General features: G+C 36.0%; 1 protein-coding gene across 1 annotated transcript; it reads right to left on the bottom strand.

The window, feature by feature from the left end:
- Positions 1 to 16,117: 16,117 nt before the first annotated feature.
- On the bottom strand, positions 16,118 to 16,609 carry LOC139902250 (uncharacterized). Its single transcript, XM_071884894.1, has one exon. It carries the CDS (start codon positions 16,607 to 16,609, stop codon positions 16,118 to 16,120), a length of 492 nt encoding a protein of 163 aa, XP_071740995.1.
- Positions 16,610 to 18,386: the final 1,777 nt, after the last annotated feature.

Below are 18,386 nucleotides of genomic sequence, written 5' to 3'. Positions count from 1 at the left end.
GAAGTTACCAAGATAATGTCATCCACGTAAAGAAGAATGTATGCGACATCTTTGTCCTGTTTGTAAACAAACAATGAATGATCACATAGGTTGTGTGTAAAACCGAGAGTAGAGACATATGTTGCAAACCGTTGGTACTATGCTCTCGGTGCTTGTTTTAGGCCGTAAAGTGATTTGTTGAGACGACACACATGATCGGGAAAGTTGGGGTCCCGGAATCCCATAGGTTGGTACATGTAGACTGTCTCGTTTAAATGACCATGAAGGAAAGCATTTTTAACGTCTAGTTGTCTTATGTCCCATGCATGTGCAAGAGCGAGTGATAGAACGACTCTAATCGTAGCCGATTTCACAACCGGACTAAACGTCTCTGTGCAATCGACTACTACCTGTTGTGACCTGCCATCATCAACCAAACGAGCTTTGTATCACTCAAAAGAACCGTTAGAACGAAACTTATGTTTAAAAATCCACATAGATTTAATGACATGCATGTTAGGTTCACGGGGTACGAGATCCCATGTCTTATTGTTAATAAGAGCGGCAAATTCATCGGTCATGGCAAGTTTCCAATTCGGGTCTTGGAGGGCATCATGTGGTGTTTTTGGTACGGGTGAAAGAGGTTGTGAAGTAGAAGTAGTTGAATGTAAATTGTATGGTTCTTTAGGTTTAAAAATATTCGACATACTTCTCGTGTGGATCGTGCGAGTAGGAGCAGGAGGTTTAGATGGAGTGGGATGAGTGTTTGTATGAACGGGTGAGCTAGCTCGTTGGTTTGGTGTAGATTGCGAATTGACTGATGTTGATGAGGAAGTTTGGTCGGGAGGTGTTTGAGTCGTAGAGGGGGTGGACGTAGGTGATGTTGGTTCAACAGGATCGTGATGTAGTGGTGTAGAAGAAGTGTCGTCTGCATGGGAGTGTATCGAAGGAGAAGTGTCATCTGGGTCGGGTATGGAGCGAGAAGAAGTTTGATCAGTGGGTTGAGTGGTATTAGAAGTGGTAGTAATGTTGTCTGTATGTGTCGATGAAGAGTTATTTATTGGTACAGAAGAGTTAATTATGGGTGGGGAAGGAATATAATTATGTAAAATGTCAGGAGTGAATTGTTGGTGTAAAAAATCATAGGATGAAGGTGTTCTTAGTTGTGTGGAGAATGGGAATTGTGATTCATCAAATAGTACATGTCGGGAGATGATTATCTTTTTGGCTTTTATGTCATAACATTCATATCCTCTATGTGATTGGGGGTAGCCGAGGAAGACACAAGGTGTAGATCTTGGTTGAAGTTTGTTAATTGTTGTAGAGGGATAGAGTGGGTAACAAAGGCACCCAAAAGTTCGTAGATGAGTGTAATCGGGATGGCGATTGTATAAGATATGTGTTGGCGAATGATAGTTTAGGATTTTGGTAGGAAGGATATTAATAAGATAAGTTGCCATGGCTAGAGCATGGTGCCAAAAATTTGGAGGGACGGAGGAGTGAGCAAGAATGGTGCGTATTATATTGTTTATAGCACGTATTTTGCGCTCGGCTTTGCCATTTTGAGCCGAAGTGTGTGGACATGAGAATCTAAAAGCCATTCCATTTTGTTGACAAAAGGCGTGAAAGGAGGAATTGTTGTATTCGGTGCCGTTATCACATTGAAAAGTCTTTATGTTTTTGGTAAATTGAGTTGTTATATGTTTATTAAATGTAAAAAAGATGTTGAAAACTTGTGATTTATGTTGTAAAGGAAAGGTCCATAAGAAATTGGTGTGGTCATCGAGAAATAGAACGTAATATTTATGTCCTAGTGAGCTAGCTACGGGTGATGTCCATAAATCACTATGAATTATATCAAATGGATATAAGGAAGAAAAATTGGAATTAATAAACGGTAAACGTATGTGTTTTCCAAAAACACAAGATTGACATAATTTCAATGGACTCTTATTAGAGCTACTAGACATAGTAACTTTATTTTTAAATAAACGCAAAATGTTGGCTCCCGGGTGTCCTAGCCGTTGGTGCCAAACATCTTCAGAAACAGCGGAAAAACTAGTGGAAAGACTTTGAATTTTGTTGAGAGAAGATGGGGTGATGGGATACAAGTCGCCTCGGCTATTACATCTCATGAGTGGTGTCTCTGTCCTGTAATCCTTCACAGTAAAACCAAATGGATCAAACGTGATAGAAATATTGTTATCTTTAGAAAGGCGTCTTACAGAAATTAGGTTAGTGATTAAGTGAGGTGAATATAATATAGAATTAAGTTGTAGGGGTGTTGTGGAAGTGGGTATTTTTGTGGATCCCAAACCATGAATTGGAAGCTTATTACCATTCCCAACAATTATTTGTTTAGGCACGTTCGTATTAACATAAGACGAGACCATACCTCGGTTACCTGTCATGTGTGACGAAGCTCCCGTATCTAGATACCAATTTTCGTCCGGTGGGTTGAGAGTCATGGAGTGAAAAGCGCTGTCAAGAGTGGTTGGAGCATAATTGGCCGAAGCTGTAGAGGTACCATTATAGTTGTTGTTGGGCCTTGGTCCAAGAATTCCAGCAGCAGAGTTGGGCTGGTGAGGGTTGGGCTGGACCCACCCTGATGTAGGGTAAGGACAAGGTGGTGGAGAGGCCCAATTTTGTTGCCATGGGCCATAGTTGTAAGGAGTCCAAGTTGGTCTAGGCCCATAAAAAGGAGAGTTGGGTGGATAGCTGCGTCCTCTGCCCCGATTACCAGATCGGCCACCACTATTTGAAATGTCCCGTTCTTATTGATTAAAAACGTTCCATATTAATTGATTTCGTTGCGAGGTTTTGACCTCTATATGAGACGTTTTTCAAAGACTGCATTCATTTTAAAACAAACCATAACCTTTATTTCATCAATAAAGGTTTAAAAAGCTTTACGTAGATTATCAAATAATGATAATCTAAAATATCCTGTTTACACACGACCATTACATAATGGTTTACAATACAAATATGTTACAACAAAATAAGTTTCTTGAATGCAGTTTTTACACAATATCATACAAGCATGGACTCCAAATCTCGTCCTTATTTAAGTATGCGACAGCGGAAGCTCTTAATAATCACCTGAGAATAAACATGCTTAAAACGTCAACAAAAATGTTGGTGAGTTATAGGTTTAACCTATATATATCAAATCATAATAATAGACCACAAGATTTCATATTTCAAAACACATCCCATACATAGAGATAAAAATCATTCATATGGTGAACACCTGGTAACCGACATTAACAAGATGCATATATAAGAATATCCCCAACATTCCGGGATCCTCCTTCGGACATGATATAAATTTCGAAGTACTAAAGCATCCGGTACTTTGGATGGGGCTTGTTGGGCCCGATAGATCTATCTTTAGGATTCGCGTCAATTAGAGTGTCTGTTCCATAATTCTTAGATTACCAGACTTAATAAAAAGGGGCATATTCGATTTCAATAATTCAACCATAGAATGTAGTTTCACGTACTTGTGTCTATTTTGTAAATCATTTATAAAACCTGCATGTATTCTCATCCCAAAAATATTAGATTTTAAAAGTGGGACTATAACTCACTTTCACAGATTTTTACTTCGTCGGGAAGTAAGACTTGGCCACTGGTTGATTCACGAACCTATAACAATATATACATATATATATCAAAGTATGTTCAAAATATATTTACAACACTTTTAATATATTTTGATGTTTTAAGTTTATTAAGTCAGCTGTCCTCGTTAGTAACCTACAACTAGTTGTCCACAGTTAGATGTACAGAAATAAATCGATAAATATTATCTTGAATCAATCCACGACCCAGTGTATACGTATCTCAGTATTGATCACAACTCAAACTATATATATTTTGGAATCAACCTCAACCCTGTATAGCTAACTCCAACATTCACATATAGAGTGTCTATGGTTGTTCCGAAATATATATAGATGTGTCGACATGATAGGTCGAAACATTGTATACGTGTCTATGGTATCTCAAGATTACATAATATACAATACAAGTTGATTAAGTTATGGTTGGAATAGATTTGTTACCAATTTTCACGTAGGTAAAATGAGAAAAATTATCCAATCTTGTTTTACCCATAACTTCTTCATTTTAAATCCGTTTTGAGTGAATCAAATTGCTATGGTTTCATATTGAACTCTATTTTATGGATCTAAACAGAAAAAGTATAGGTTTATAGTCGGAAAAATAAGTTACAAGTCGTTTTTGTAAAGGTAGTCATTTCAGTCGAAAGAACAACGTCTAGATGACCATTTTAGAAAACATACTTCCACTTTGAGTTTAACCATAATTTTTGGATATAGTTTCATGTTCATAATAAAAATCATTTTCTCAGAATAACAACTTTTAAATCAAAGTTAATCATAGTTTTTAATTAACTAACCGAAAACAGCCCGCTGTGTTACTACGACGGCGTAAATCCGGTTTTACGGTGTTTTTCGTGTTTCCAGGTTTTAAATCATTAAGTTAGCATATCATATAGATATAGAACATGTGTTTAGTTTATTTTAAAAGTCAAGTTAGAAGGATTAACTTTTGTTTGCGAACAAGTTTAGAATTAACTAAACTATGTTCTAGTGATTACAAGTTTAAAACTTCGAATAAGATAGCTTTATATATATGAATCGAATGATGTTATGAACATCATTACTACCTTAATTTCCTTGGATAAACCTACTGGAAAAGAGAAAAATGGATCTAGCTTCAACGGATCCTTGGATGGCTCGAAGTTCTTGAAGCAGAATCATGACACGAAAACAAGTTCAAGTAAGATCATCACTTGAAATAAGATTGTTATAGTTATAGAAATTGAACCAAAGTTTGAATATGATTATTACCTTGTATTAGAATGATAACCTACTGTAATAAAAAAAGATTTCTTGAGGTTGGATGATCACCTTACAAGATTGGAAGTGAGCTAGCAAACTTGAAAGTATTCTTGATTTTATGTAATTAGAACTTGTAGAATTTATGAAGAACACTTAGAACTTGAAGATAGAACTTGAGAGAGATTAATTAGATGAATAAAATTGAAGAATTAAAGTGTTTGTAGGTGTTTTTGGTCGTTGGTGTATGGATTAGACATAAAGAATATGTAATTTTGTTTTCATGTAAATAAGTCATGAATGATTACTCATATTTTTGTAATTTTATGAGATATTTCATGCTAGTTGCCAAATGATGGTTCCCACATGTGTTAGTAACTCACATGGGCTGCTAAGAGCTGATCATTGGAGTGTATATACCAATAGTACATACATCTAAAAGCTGTGTATTGTACGAGTACGAATACGGGTGCATACGAGTAGAATTGTTGATGAAACTGAACGAGGATGTAATTGTAAGCATTTTTGTTAAGTAAAAGTATTTTGATAAGTGTATTAAAGTCTTTAAAAAGTGTATAAATACATATTAAAACACTACATGTATATACATTTTAACTGAGTCGTTAAGTCATCGTTAGTCGTTACATGTAAGTGTTGTTTTGAAACCTTTAGGTTAACGATCTTGTTAAATGTTGTTAACCCAATGTTTATAATATCAAATGAGATTTTAAATTATTATATTATCATGATATTATCATGTATGAATATCTCTTAGTATGATATATATACATTAAATGTCTTTACAACGATAATCGTTACATATATGTCTCGTTTAAAAATCATTAAGTTAGTAGTCTTGTTTTTACATATGTAGTTCATTGTTAATATACTTAATGATATGTTTACTTATCATAGTATCATGTTAACTATATATATTTCCATATATATGTCATCATATAGTTTTTACAAGTTTTAACGTTCGTGAATCACCGGTCAACTTGGGTGGTCAATTGTCTATATGAAACATATTTCAATTAATCAAGTCTTAACAAGTTTGATTGCTTAACATGTTGGAAAAATTTAATCATGTAAATATCAATCTCAATTAATATATATAAACATGGAAAAGTTCGGGTCACTACAGTACCTACCCGTTAAATAAATTTCGTCCCGAAATTTTAAGCTGTTGAAGGTGTTGACGAATCTTCTGGAAATAGATGCGGGTATTTCTTCTTCATCTGATCTTCACGCTCCCAGGTGAACTCGGGTCCTCTACGAGCATTCCATCGAACCTTAACAATTGGTATCTTGTTTTGCTTAAGTCTTTTAACCTCACGATCCATTATTTTGACGGGTTCTTCGATGAATTGAAGTTTTTCGTTGATTTGGATTTCATCTAACGGAATAGTGAGATCTTCTTTAGCAAAACATTTCTTCAAATTCGAGACGTGGAAAGTGTTATGTACAGCCGCGAGTTGTTGAGGTAACTCAAGTCGGTAAGCTACTGGTCCGACACGATCAATAATCTTGAATGGTCCAATATACCTTGGATTTAATTTCCCTCGTTTACCAAATCGAACAACGCCTTTCCAAGGTGCAACTTTAAGAATGACCATCTCTCCAATTTCAAATTCTATATCTTTTCTTTTAATGTTAGCGTAGCACTTTTGTCGACTTTGGGCGGTTTTCAACCGTTGTTGAATTTGGATGATCTTCTAGGTAGTTTCTTGTATAATCTCTGGACCCGTAATCTGTCTATCCCCCACTTCACTCCAACAAATCGAAGACCTGCACTTTCTACCATAAAGTGCTTCAAACGGCGCCATCTCAATGCTTGAATGGTAGCTGTTGTTGTAGGAAAATTCTGCTAACGGTAGATGTCGATCCCAACTGTTTCCGAAATCAATAACACATGCTCGTAGCATATCTTCAAGCATTTGTATCGTCCTTTTGCTCTGCCCATCAGTTTGTGGATGATAGGCAGTACTCATGTCTAGACGAGTTCCTAATGCTTGCTGTAATGTCTGCCAGAATCTTGAAATAAATCTGCCATCCCTATCAGAGATAATAGAGATTGGTATTCCATGTCTGGAGACGACTTCCTTCAAATACAGTCGTGCTAACTTCTCCATCTTGTCATCTTCTCTTATTGGCAGGAAGTGTGCTGATTTGGTAAGACGATCAACTATTACCCAAATAGTATCAAAACCACTTGCAGTCCTTGGCAATTTAATGATGAAATCCATGGTAATGTTTTCCCATTTCCATTCCGGGATTTCGGGTTGTTGAAGTAGACCTGATGGTTTCTGATGCTCAGCTTTGACCTTAGAACACGTCAAACATTCTCCTACGTATTTAGCAACATCGGCTTTCATACCCGGCCACCAAAAATGTTTCTTGAGATCCTTGTAGATCTTCCCCGTTCCAGGATGTATTGAGTATCTGGTTTTATGAGCTTCTCTAAGTACCATTTCTCTCATATCTCCAAATTTTGGTACCCAAATCCTTTCAGCCCTATACCGGGTTTCGTCTTCCCGAATATTAAGATGCTTCTCTGATCCTTTGGGTATTTCATCCTTTAAATTTCCCTCTTTTAAAACTCCTTGTTGCGCCTCCTTTATTTGAGTAGTAAGGTTATTATGAATCATTATATTCATAGATTTTACTCGAATGGGTTCTCTGTCCTTCCTGCTCAAGGCATCGGCTACCACATTTGCCTTCCCCGGGTGGTAACGAATCTCAAAGTCGTAATCATTCAATAATTCAATCCACCTACGCTGCCTCATATTCAGTTGTTTCTGATTAAATATGTGTTGAATACTTTTGTGGTCGGTATATATAATACTTTTGACCCCATATAAGTAGTGCCTCCAAGTCTTTAATGCAAAAACAACCGCGCCTAATTCCAAATCATGCGTCGTATAATTTTGTTCGTGAATCTTCAATTGTCTAGACGCATAAGCAATCACCTTCGTTCGTTGCATTAATACACAACCGAGACCTTGCTTTGATGCGTCACAATAAATCACAAAATCATCATTCCCTTCAAGCAATGACAATATAGGTGCCGTAGTTAGCTTTTTCTTCAATAACTAAAACGCTTTCTCTTGTTCATCATTCCATTCAAATTTCTTCCCTTTATGCGTTAATGCAGTCAAGGGTTTTGCTATTCTGGAAAAGTCTTGGATGAACCTTCTGTAGTAACCAGCTAGTCCTAAAAACTGGCGTATGTGTTTCGGAGTTTTTGGGGTTTCCCACTTTTCAACAGTTTCTATCTTTGCCGGATCCACCTTAATACCTTCTTTGTTCACTATGTGACCGAGGAATTGAACTTCTTCCAACCAAAATGCACACTTTGAAAACTTAGCGTACAATTCTTCCTTCCTCAATACTTCTAACACCTTTCTCAAATGTTCACCGTATTCTTGGTCATTCTTTGAGTAAATAAGTATGTCATCAATGAAAACAATGACAAACTTGTCAAGGTATGGTCCACACACTCGGTTCATAAGGTCCATGAACACAGCTGGTGCATTAGTTAAACCAAACGGCATGACCATAAACTCGTAATGACCGTAACGTGTTCTGAAAGCAGTCTTTGGAATATCATCTTCTTTCACCCGCATTTGATGATACCCAGAACGTAAGTCAATCTTTGAATAAACAGACGAGCCTTGTAGTTGATCAAATAAGTCGTCGATTCTCGGTAGTGGGTAGCGGTTCTTGATGGTAAGTTTGTTCAACTCTCGGTAGTCGATACACAACCTGAATGTACCATCTTTCTTCTTGACAAACAAAACAGGAGCTCCCCACGGTGATGTTCTTGATCGAATGAAACCACGCTCTAAAAGTTCTTGTAATTGGCTTTGCAGTTCTTTCATCTCGCTGGGTGCGAGTCTATAAGGAGCACGAGCTATTGGTGCAGCTCCTGGTACAAGATCTATTTGAAATTCAACGGATCGATGTGGGGGTAATTCCGGTAATTCTTTCGGAAATACATCGGGAAATTCTTTTGTAATGGGAACATTATTGATGCTCGTTTCTTCAGTTTGTACTTTCTCGACGTGTGCTACAACAGCATAGCAACCTTTTCTTATTAGTTTTTGTGCCTTCAAATTACTAATAAGATGTAGCTTCGTGTTGCCATTTTCTCCGTACACCATTAAGGGTTTTCCTTTTTCTCGTATAATGCGAATTGCATTTTTGTAACAAACGATCTCTGATTTCACTTCTTTCAACCAGTCCATACCGATTATCACATCAAAACTCCCTAACTCTACTGGTATCAAATCAATCTTAAATGTTTCGCTAACCAGTTTAATTTCTCGATTCCGACATATATTATCTGCTGAAATTAATTTACCATTTGCTAATTCGAGTAAAAAATTACTATCCAAAGGCGTCAATGGACAACTTAATTTAGCACAAAAATCTCTACTCATATAGCTTCTATCCGCACCCAAATCAAATAAAACGTAAGCAGATTTATTGTCAATAAGAAACGTACCCGTAACAAGCTTCGGGTCTTCCTGTGCCTCTGCCGCATTAATATTGAAAACTCTTCCGCGGCCTTGTCCATTCGTGTTCTCCTGGTTCGGGCAATTTCTAATAATGTGGCCCGGTTTTCCACATTTATAACAAACTACATTGGCATAACTTGCTCCGACACTACTTGCTCCGCCATTACTTGTTCCGACACCATTTGTTCCTTTCGTTCTATTAACCCCTGGTCCGTAGACCTCACACTTTGCAGTGCTATGACCATTTCTTTTACACTTGTTGCAAAATTTGGTGCAAAACCCCGAGTGATACTTTTCACACCTTTGGCATTGCTGCTTCTGATTGTTGTTGTTGTTGTTGCGGTTATTATTGTTGTTGGGATGATTGTTGTAGTTGCTGTTGTTGTTGTTGTTATTGTTGTTGGGCCGTTTGTTGTAGTTGCGATTGATGTTGCGATTGTTGGGATAATTGTTGCGATTATTGTTGTAATTGCTGTTGTTGTTGTATTGGTGATTCTTATCACCGTTTTTCTCCCACTTTCTTTTGACTTGCTTCACATTGGCCTCTTCAGCAGTCTGTTCTTTAATTCTTTCTTCAATCTGGTTCACTAGTTTGTGAGCCATTCTACATGCCTGTTGTATGGAGGCGGGCTCGTGTGAACTTATATCTTCTTGGATTCTTTCTGGTAATCCTTTCACAAACGCGTCGATCTTCTCTTCCTCATCTTCGAATGCTCCCGGACACAATAGGCACAATTCTGTGAATCATCTTTCGTATGTGGTAATATCAAATCCTTGGGTTCGTAACCCTCTAAGTTCTTTCTTGAGCTTATTGACCTCGGTTCTGGGACGGTACTTCTCGTTCATCAAGTGCTTGAATGCTGACCACGGTAGTGCGTACGCATCGTCTTGTCCCACTTGCTCTAGATAGGTATTCCACCATGTTAACGCAGAACCTGTGAAGGTATGCGTAGCGTACTTCACTTTGTCCTCTTCAGTACACTTACTTATGGCAAACACCGATTCGACCTTCTCGGTCCACCGTTTCAATCCGATCGGTCCTTCGGTTCCATCAAATTCCAAAGGTTTGCAGGCAGTGAATTCTTTGTAGGTGCATCCTACACGATTTCCTGTACTGCTAGATCCAAGGTTATTGTTGGTATGTAGCGCAGCCTGTACTGCGGCTATGTTTGAAGCTAGAAAAGTACGGAATTCCTCTTCATTCATATTCACGGTGTGTCGAGTAGTCGGTGCCATTTCCTTCAAAATAGTCAAATGGAACAAGTTAATCATACAGAATATTAAGAGTAGTTAATAGTATTTCGTAGCATAATATGAACTCATTTATAAAAGCTTTTTCTTCATATTAGCGTTTTATAAGTTTAAATTCGGGTAGTACCTACCCGTTAAGTTCATACTTAGTAGCTAATATACAATTCAACTACTACAATTCTATATGAAAAACTGATTATAATAATATTTCGCGTTCAAACTTTTACACAATATTTTACAAACTTACAATACCGCTTATTTTACATATAGCATGAAATATAACACACAATAAATTTGATACAAGATGGTTGTGAAGATAATTCTAGCTAGTACACAAGTCGTTCAGCAAAGGCAATAAAGACACGTAATTCATACGTCCAGAAACAAGTCATGCATTCTGGTTTTACTAGGATTACTTCCCATCCTTGGTCTTGTGGAACATAACCGTTATGGCCGTTGATAAGACAGCGTGTTGTAACATCGTCAAAGGGACGAGGGTTACGTAATGTCCAACAGTCCCGTAACAATCTAAAAACCTCATTTCTTACCCCAATTACCGACTCCGTCACTTGTGGGAACGTTTTGTTTAATAGTTGTAGCCCGATGTTCTTGTTCTCACTTTGGTGAGAAGCGAACATTACTAATCCGTAAGCATAACATGCTTCTTTATGTTGCATGTTAGCCGCTTTTTCTAAATCACGAAGTCCAATATTCGGATATATTGAGTCAAAATAATTTCTTAACCCATTGCGTAAAATAGCATTTGGGTTCCACGCAATAAATGCGTCAAAGTAAACACATCGTAACTTATGGATTTCCCAATGTGATATCCCCCATCTTTCGAACGAAAGCCTTTTATAAACCAAGGCATTCTTGGAACGTTCTTCGAATGTCTTACAAACTGATCTCGCCTTAAATAGTTGTGCCGAGGAATTCTGACCGACTCTAGACAAGATTTCATCAATCATGTCTCCTGGTAGGTCTCTTAAAATATTGGGCTGTCTATCCATTTTGTGTTTTTATACTGTAAAATAGACAAGAGTTAGATTCATAAAAAAATACTTATTAATACAAGCAATTTTTACATATATCATAAAGCATAAGCACACTATATTACATATATTACACCATACGAATACAACTATCTTATTCCGACTCGCTCGTTTCTTCTTGTTCAGTTTTGGTTCGTTTTGCCAAGTTTATAGGGATATACGATGTTCCCCTAACATGAGCCGTCGTTGTCCACATTGGTTTAGAAAAACCTGGTGGTTTAGAGGTTCCCGGGTCATTGTTACAACTTAAGGACTTCGGGGGTTGACGATACATATAAAGTTCATCGGGGTTGGAATTAGATTTCTCTATTTCTATGCCATTTCCCTTATTATTTTCTTTTGCCTTTTTAAATTCAGTTGGGGTAATTTCTATAACATCATCGGAATTCTCGTCGGAATCCGATTCATCGGAGAATTGGTAATCCTCCCAATATTTTGCTTCCTTGGCGGAAACACCATTGACCATAATTAACCTTGGTCGGTTGGTTGAGGATTTTCTTTTACTTAACCGTTTTATTATTTCCCCCACCGGTTCTATTTCTTCATCCGGTTCCGATTCTTCTTCCGGTTCTGATTCTTCTTCCGGTTCCGACTCTTCTTCCGGTTCCTCTTCGGGAACTTGTGAATCAGTCCACGAATCATTCCAATTTACATTTGACTCTTCATTATTATTAGGTGAGTCAATGGGACTTGTTCTAGAGGTAGACATCTATCACATAATATCAAACGCGTGAAGAGATTAATATATCACATAATATTCACATGTTAAAAATATATAGTTTCCAACAAAATTTGTTAAGCAATCATTTTTCAAGTAAACACGGTCGAAGTCCAGACTCACTAATGCATCCTAACAAACTCGATAAGACACACTAATGCAAAATTCTGGTTCTCTAAGACCAACGCTCGGATACCAACTGAAATGTCCCGTTCTTATTGATTAAAAACGTTCCATATTAATTGATTTCGTTGCGAGGTTTTGACCTCTATATGAGACGTTTTTCAAAGACTGCATTCATTTTAAAACAAACCATAACCTTTATTTCATCAATAAAGGTTTAAAAAGCTTTACGTAGATTATCAAATAATGATAATCTAAAATATCCTGTTTACACACGACCATTACATAATGGTTTACAATACAAATATGTTACAACAAAATAAGTTTCTTGAATGCAGTTTTTACACAATATCATACAAGCATGGACTCCAAATCTCGTCCTTATTTAAGTATGCGACAGCGGAAGCTCTTAATAATCACCTGAGAATAAACATGCTTAAAACGTCAACAAAAATGTTGGTGAGCTATAGGTTTAACCTATATATATCAAATCATAATAATAGACCACAAGATTTCATATTTCAAAACACATCCCATACATAGAGATAAAAATCATTCATATGGTGAACACCTGGTAACCGACATTAACAAGATGCATATATAAGAATATCCCCATCATTCTGGGATCCTCCTTCGGACATGATATAAATTTCGAAGTACTAAAGCATCCGGTACTTTGGATGAGGCTTGTTGGGCCCGATAGATCTATCTTTAGGATTCGCGTCAATTAGGGTGTCTGTTCCCTAATTCTTAGATTACCAGACTTAATAAAAAGGGGCATATTCGATTTCGATAATTCAACCATAGAATGTAGTTTCACGTACTTGTGTCTATTTTGTAAATCATTTATAAAACCTGCATGTATTCTCATCCCAAAAATATTAGATTTTAAAAGTGGGACTATAACTCACTTTCACAGATTTTTACTTCGTCGGGAAGTAAGACTTGGCCACTGGTTGATTCACGAACCTATAACAATACATACATATATATCAAAGTATGTTCAAAATATATTTACAACACTTTTAATATATTTTGATGTTTTAAGTTTATTAAGTCAGCTGTCCTCGTTAGTAACCTACAACTAGTTGTCCACAGTTAGATGTACAGAAATAAATCGATAAATATTATCTTGAATCAATCCACGACCCAGTGTATACGTATCTCAGTATTGATCACAACTCAAACTATATATATTTTGGAATCAACCTCAACCCTGTATAGCTAACTCCAACATTCACATATAGAGTGTCTATGGTTGTTCCGAAATATATATAGATGTGTCGACATGATAGGTCGAAACATTGTATACGTGTCTATGGTATCTCAAGATTACATAATATACAATACAAGTTGATTAAGTTATGGTTGGAATAGATTTGTTACCAATTTTCACGTAGCTAAAATGAGAAAAATTATCCAATCTTGTTTTACCCATAACTTCTTCATTTTAAATCCGTTTTGAGTGAATCAAATTGCTATGGTTTCATATTGAACTCTATTTTATGAATCTAAACAGAAAAAGTATAGGTTTATAGTCGGAAAAATAAGTTACAAGTCGTTTTTGTAAAGGTAGTCATTTCAGTCGAAAGAACGACGTCTAGATGACCATTTTAGAAAACATACTTCCACTTTGAGTTTAACCATAATTTTTGGATATAGTTTCATGTTCATAATAAAAATCATTTTCTCAGAATAACAACTTTTAAATCAAAGTTTATCATAGTTTTTAATTAACTAACCCAAAACAGCCCGCGGTGTTACTACGACGGCGTAAATCTGGTTTTACGGTGTTTTTCGTGTTTTCAGGTTTTAAATCATTAAGTTAGCATATCATATAGATATAGAACATGTGTTTAGTTGATTTTAAAAGTCAAGTTAGAAGGATTAACTTTTGTTTGCGAACAAGTTTAGAATTAACTAAACTATGTTCTAGTGATTACAAGTTTAAACCTTCGAATAAGATAGCTTTATATATATGAATCGAATGATGTTATGAACATCATTACTACCTTAAGTTCCTTGGATAAACCTACTGGAAAATAGAAAAATGGATCTAGCTTCAACGGATCCTTGGATGGCTCGAAGTTCTTGAAGCAGAATCATGACACGAAAACAAGTTCAAGTAAGATCATCACTTGAAATAAGATTGTTATAGTTATAGAAATTGAACCAAAGTTTGAATATGATTATTACCTTGTATTAGAATGATAACCTACTATAAGAAACAAAGATTTCTTGAGGTTGGATGATCACCTTACAAGATTGGAAGTGAGCTAGCAAACTTGAAAGTATTCTTGATTTTATGTAACTAGAACTTGTAGAATTTATGAAGAACACTTAGAACTTGAAGATAGAACTTGAGAGAGATTAATTAGATGAAGAAAATTGAAGAATGAAAGTGTTTGTAGGTGTTTTTGGTCGTTGGTGTATGGATTAGATATAAAGAATATGTAATTTTGTTTTCATGTAAATAAGTCATGAATGATTACTCATATTTTTGTAATTTTATGAGATATTTCATGCTAGTTGCCAAATGATGGTTCCCACATGTGTTAGGTGACTCACATGGGCTGCTAAGAGTTGATCATTGGAGTGTATATACCAATAGTACATACATCTAAAAGCTGTGTATTGTACGAGTACGAATACGGGTGCATACGAGTAGAATTGTTGATGAAACTGAACGAGGATGTAATTGTAAGCATTTTTGTTAAGTAGAAGTATTTTGATAAGTGTATTGAAGTCTTTCAAAAGTGTATAAATACATATTAAAACACTACATGTATATACATTTTAACTGAGTTGTTAAGTCATCGTTAGTCGTTACATGTAAGTGTTGTTTTGAAACCTTTAGGTTAACGATCTTGTTAAATGTTGTTAACCCAATGTTTATAATATCAAATGAGATTTTAAATTATTATATTATCATGATATTATCATGTATGAATATCTCTTAATATGATATATATACATTAAATGTCTTTACAACGATAATCGTTACATATATGTCTCGTTTAAAAGTCATTAAGTTAGTAGTCTTGTTTTTACATATGTAGTTCATTGTTAATATAATTAATGATATGTTTACTTATCATAGTATCATGTTAGCTATATATATATCCATATATATGTCATCATATAGTTTTTACAAGTTTTAACGTTCGTGAATCACCGGTCAACTTGGGTGGTCAATTGTCTATATGAAACATATTTCAATTAATCAAGTCTTAACAAGTTTGATTGCTTAACATGTTGGAAACATTTAATCATGTAAATATCAATCTCAATTAATATATATAAACATGGAAAAGTTCGGGTCACTACACTATTACCCGATCGTCCTCCCCTGCCTCGATTCGAATAATGGCTCACCCGATTGTCACTGTCGGCGTTTCTGGGCGAATTCCGGCTAGCGGCGGTGGCAGTGAGTGCACTTTCCAATTGAGTTTCAGTAGTGGCGGCGTTGCGATTTTTGCGAGTTTCTTCGAGGGTTAATTTGGATCTGGCTTCATAGAATTTTGGGAGTTTCTCAGCCTGGGCTATGTAGGTGCCGATTGTGTCGTAGCTGTCACCGAGACCGGCCACCAATTGGAGTACCATACGCTAATCAGTGACGTTGAGGCCGACGTTGTTCATCTGATCAGCAAGCATTTTGACTTCTTGGCAATAGGCGGAGACGTTGGGGAAATTAGCGAGTTTGATGTTGGTGAATTTTTGTTCGAGATCAACAGCACGAGTTCCTTCATTATCATGGAATATACTGCGAAGCCGATCCCATGTTTTCTTAGCGGTGGTGTCTTTTTCAAGGATGGTGTTGAGGAGGTCTTTGGAGATGGTGGCATACATCCATTGTAGAACAATGGCGTCGTGGCGATTCCAGAGTTCTGGGGTAATTTGGGGTTGTTTAGATGATGCAGCTGCGGTGTTGGGTGCTTCAGATGTGAGATGATCGATTAGATCATGAGCTCGGCAGTGGGTTTTGAATAGCTCAGCCCATGAGTTGTACTGACTGGTTTTAATTTCGAGGTTGATTGGAACGGAGTGTATTATGTGATTAATGGGTTGTGCAGCAGGAAGGTTGGATGGTTCAGCCATGGAGAAGAGCACGAGTAAAAAAAAAATATATAGTAGATGAGAGTTTTAGGAGAGAGGAGATATCAAGTCTGATACCATATAAGAAGATGATTGAATCGATGATTTATTCACTGGACTAATGGCCTATTTATACAGAGGATTACAAGAGTAACTTGGTAACTAACTAAGAGTCATCCTAGGAGATAATATCCCACATGGGTTTATCTTTTGACTATGCAATATTTCCGTAAGTTTACAACAGTTCTGTTACAATCAGTTTGACTAGTAATGTGTACATGTGATACATTGACTAATAGTTACAAACTACAAGGACCATTTAGGCAATTTTGGTAAAAATTACAGGGACCATTTCAGCAATATTGTAAATTAGGGAAAGAAATAGACAAAAATCCTCTCACATGTCTCGCACATGACTGGAGGTAACGGATTTTTTTGACGGCCGTCAGAATTAGGGACTAAATTAGCAACATTGACAAACCACTGGAACCAAATCTATAAAAAAAAGCATAGGGACGAAACCAGTATTTTGGTACAAACCACAGGGACAATTTCAACAATTTTTTAACTTTTTTTTTTTTTTTTTTTCAAATGCATGTAGTCTTATTAGGTTATCCTTTAGCCTTTCTCGACACTTTCCATGACTACATTCTATATTTTTTTTTAAGAATTCTGGATAATTATTGTGCGTGATGATGTTTATAAGAACAAAAAATATCTATGATTGAAATACATAAAATGCACTTTGTTTTTGTCATCGTCAAGTTTTAAGGTGCATTTGTTTGCCTCTTAATAGAATGATTCAGCACTGAATGCTGAATGCTGAACCATTCAGCATTCAGTGCGTTTGTTTCTGACCTCTGAATGACATATGGTGCTGAATGGTTCAGAATTCAGCTCTGAATCATTCAGAGATGAAACACTCTCTTAACCATTAAGAGCCTAAATTATCTATAATATTCTCCGCAAATCATATCCTGGTCACATAGCTAATAAGTATATTGAATATTTTATTCATATCACACGTTAATAAAGTAGTTTTAGTCAGTTCATATCGTTTATTCTAAATGATTATCTAACATCTTATTTTCATTCAGAGCAAACTTTATTCAGAGGCTCTGGACCATTCAGATTATGGACCATTCAGCACTAAATCATTCAGTTTTATCAAACGCACCCTTAAAGCGGATTGAGTAGTTGATGACAAATTAAGGTTACGGTCCATGTTATTATTATTATAAATTATATAAACATTAACTAATTTAAAATTTAATATTAATATTGATGATGTTGATATAGTAATATAATTTATAACTGAGAAAATTGTGTGGTTGGTCCCTGCAGTTTACATGAAATGAAGTCGTTGGTTCTTGAACTTTTTTTCGAGGTGGTTAGTCCTTGTGGTTTACAAAATGGGTGTGGTGGTCCCTGTCAGTAACATCCATTATTCCGTTAAATACTCTCACATGCAAGGCAGACAGGGTAATTTCGTCTTTTGAATATTTTCTTCATCTACATCCTCTCTTCATCCATACCACACGACTGTATTATAAACCCAAAATTAAATTCACATTTCACATACATTCTTTGAAATAATCTTACGAAAATGGCTTTGATTTCAAAATGTTCAATCCGCTCATCTTAAATTTCTAAAATCACTTCTTCAAGTTCATCACCCTTATCCAAAAATCCACAAAATTTTGTTTCTTTTGAATCTCGGTCCATTACCGTCTTTTACCGTCGGCATTTCGTCGTCGTCATCTTCTGCACCAGTAATATC

This window comes from Rutidosis leptorrhynchoides, chromosome 3 (assembly GCF_046630445.1).
Source record: "Rutidosis leptorrhynchoides isolate AG116_Rl617_1_P2 chromosome 3, CSIRO_AGI_Rlap_v1, whole genome shotgun sequence".
Classification (NCBI taxonomy): Eukaryota; Viridiplantae; Streptophyta; class Magnoliopsida; order Asterales; family Asteraceae; genus Rutidosis; species Rutidosis leptorrhynchoides.
The sequence above is the reverse complement of the archived record's forward strand: the minus strand, read 5'-3'. Positions and strand labels throughout refer to the sequence as shown.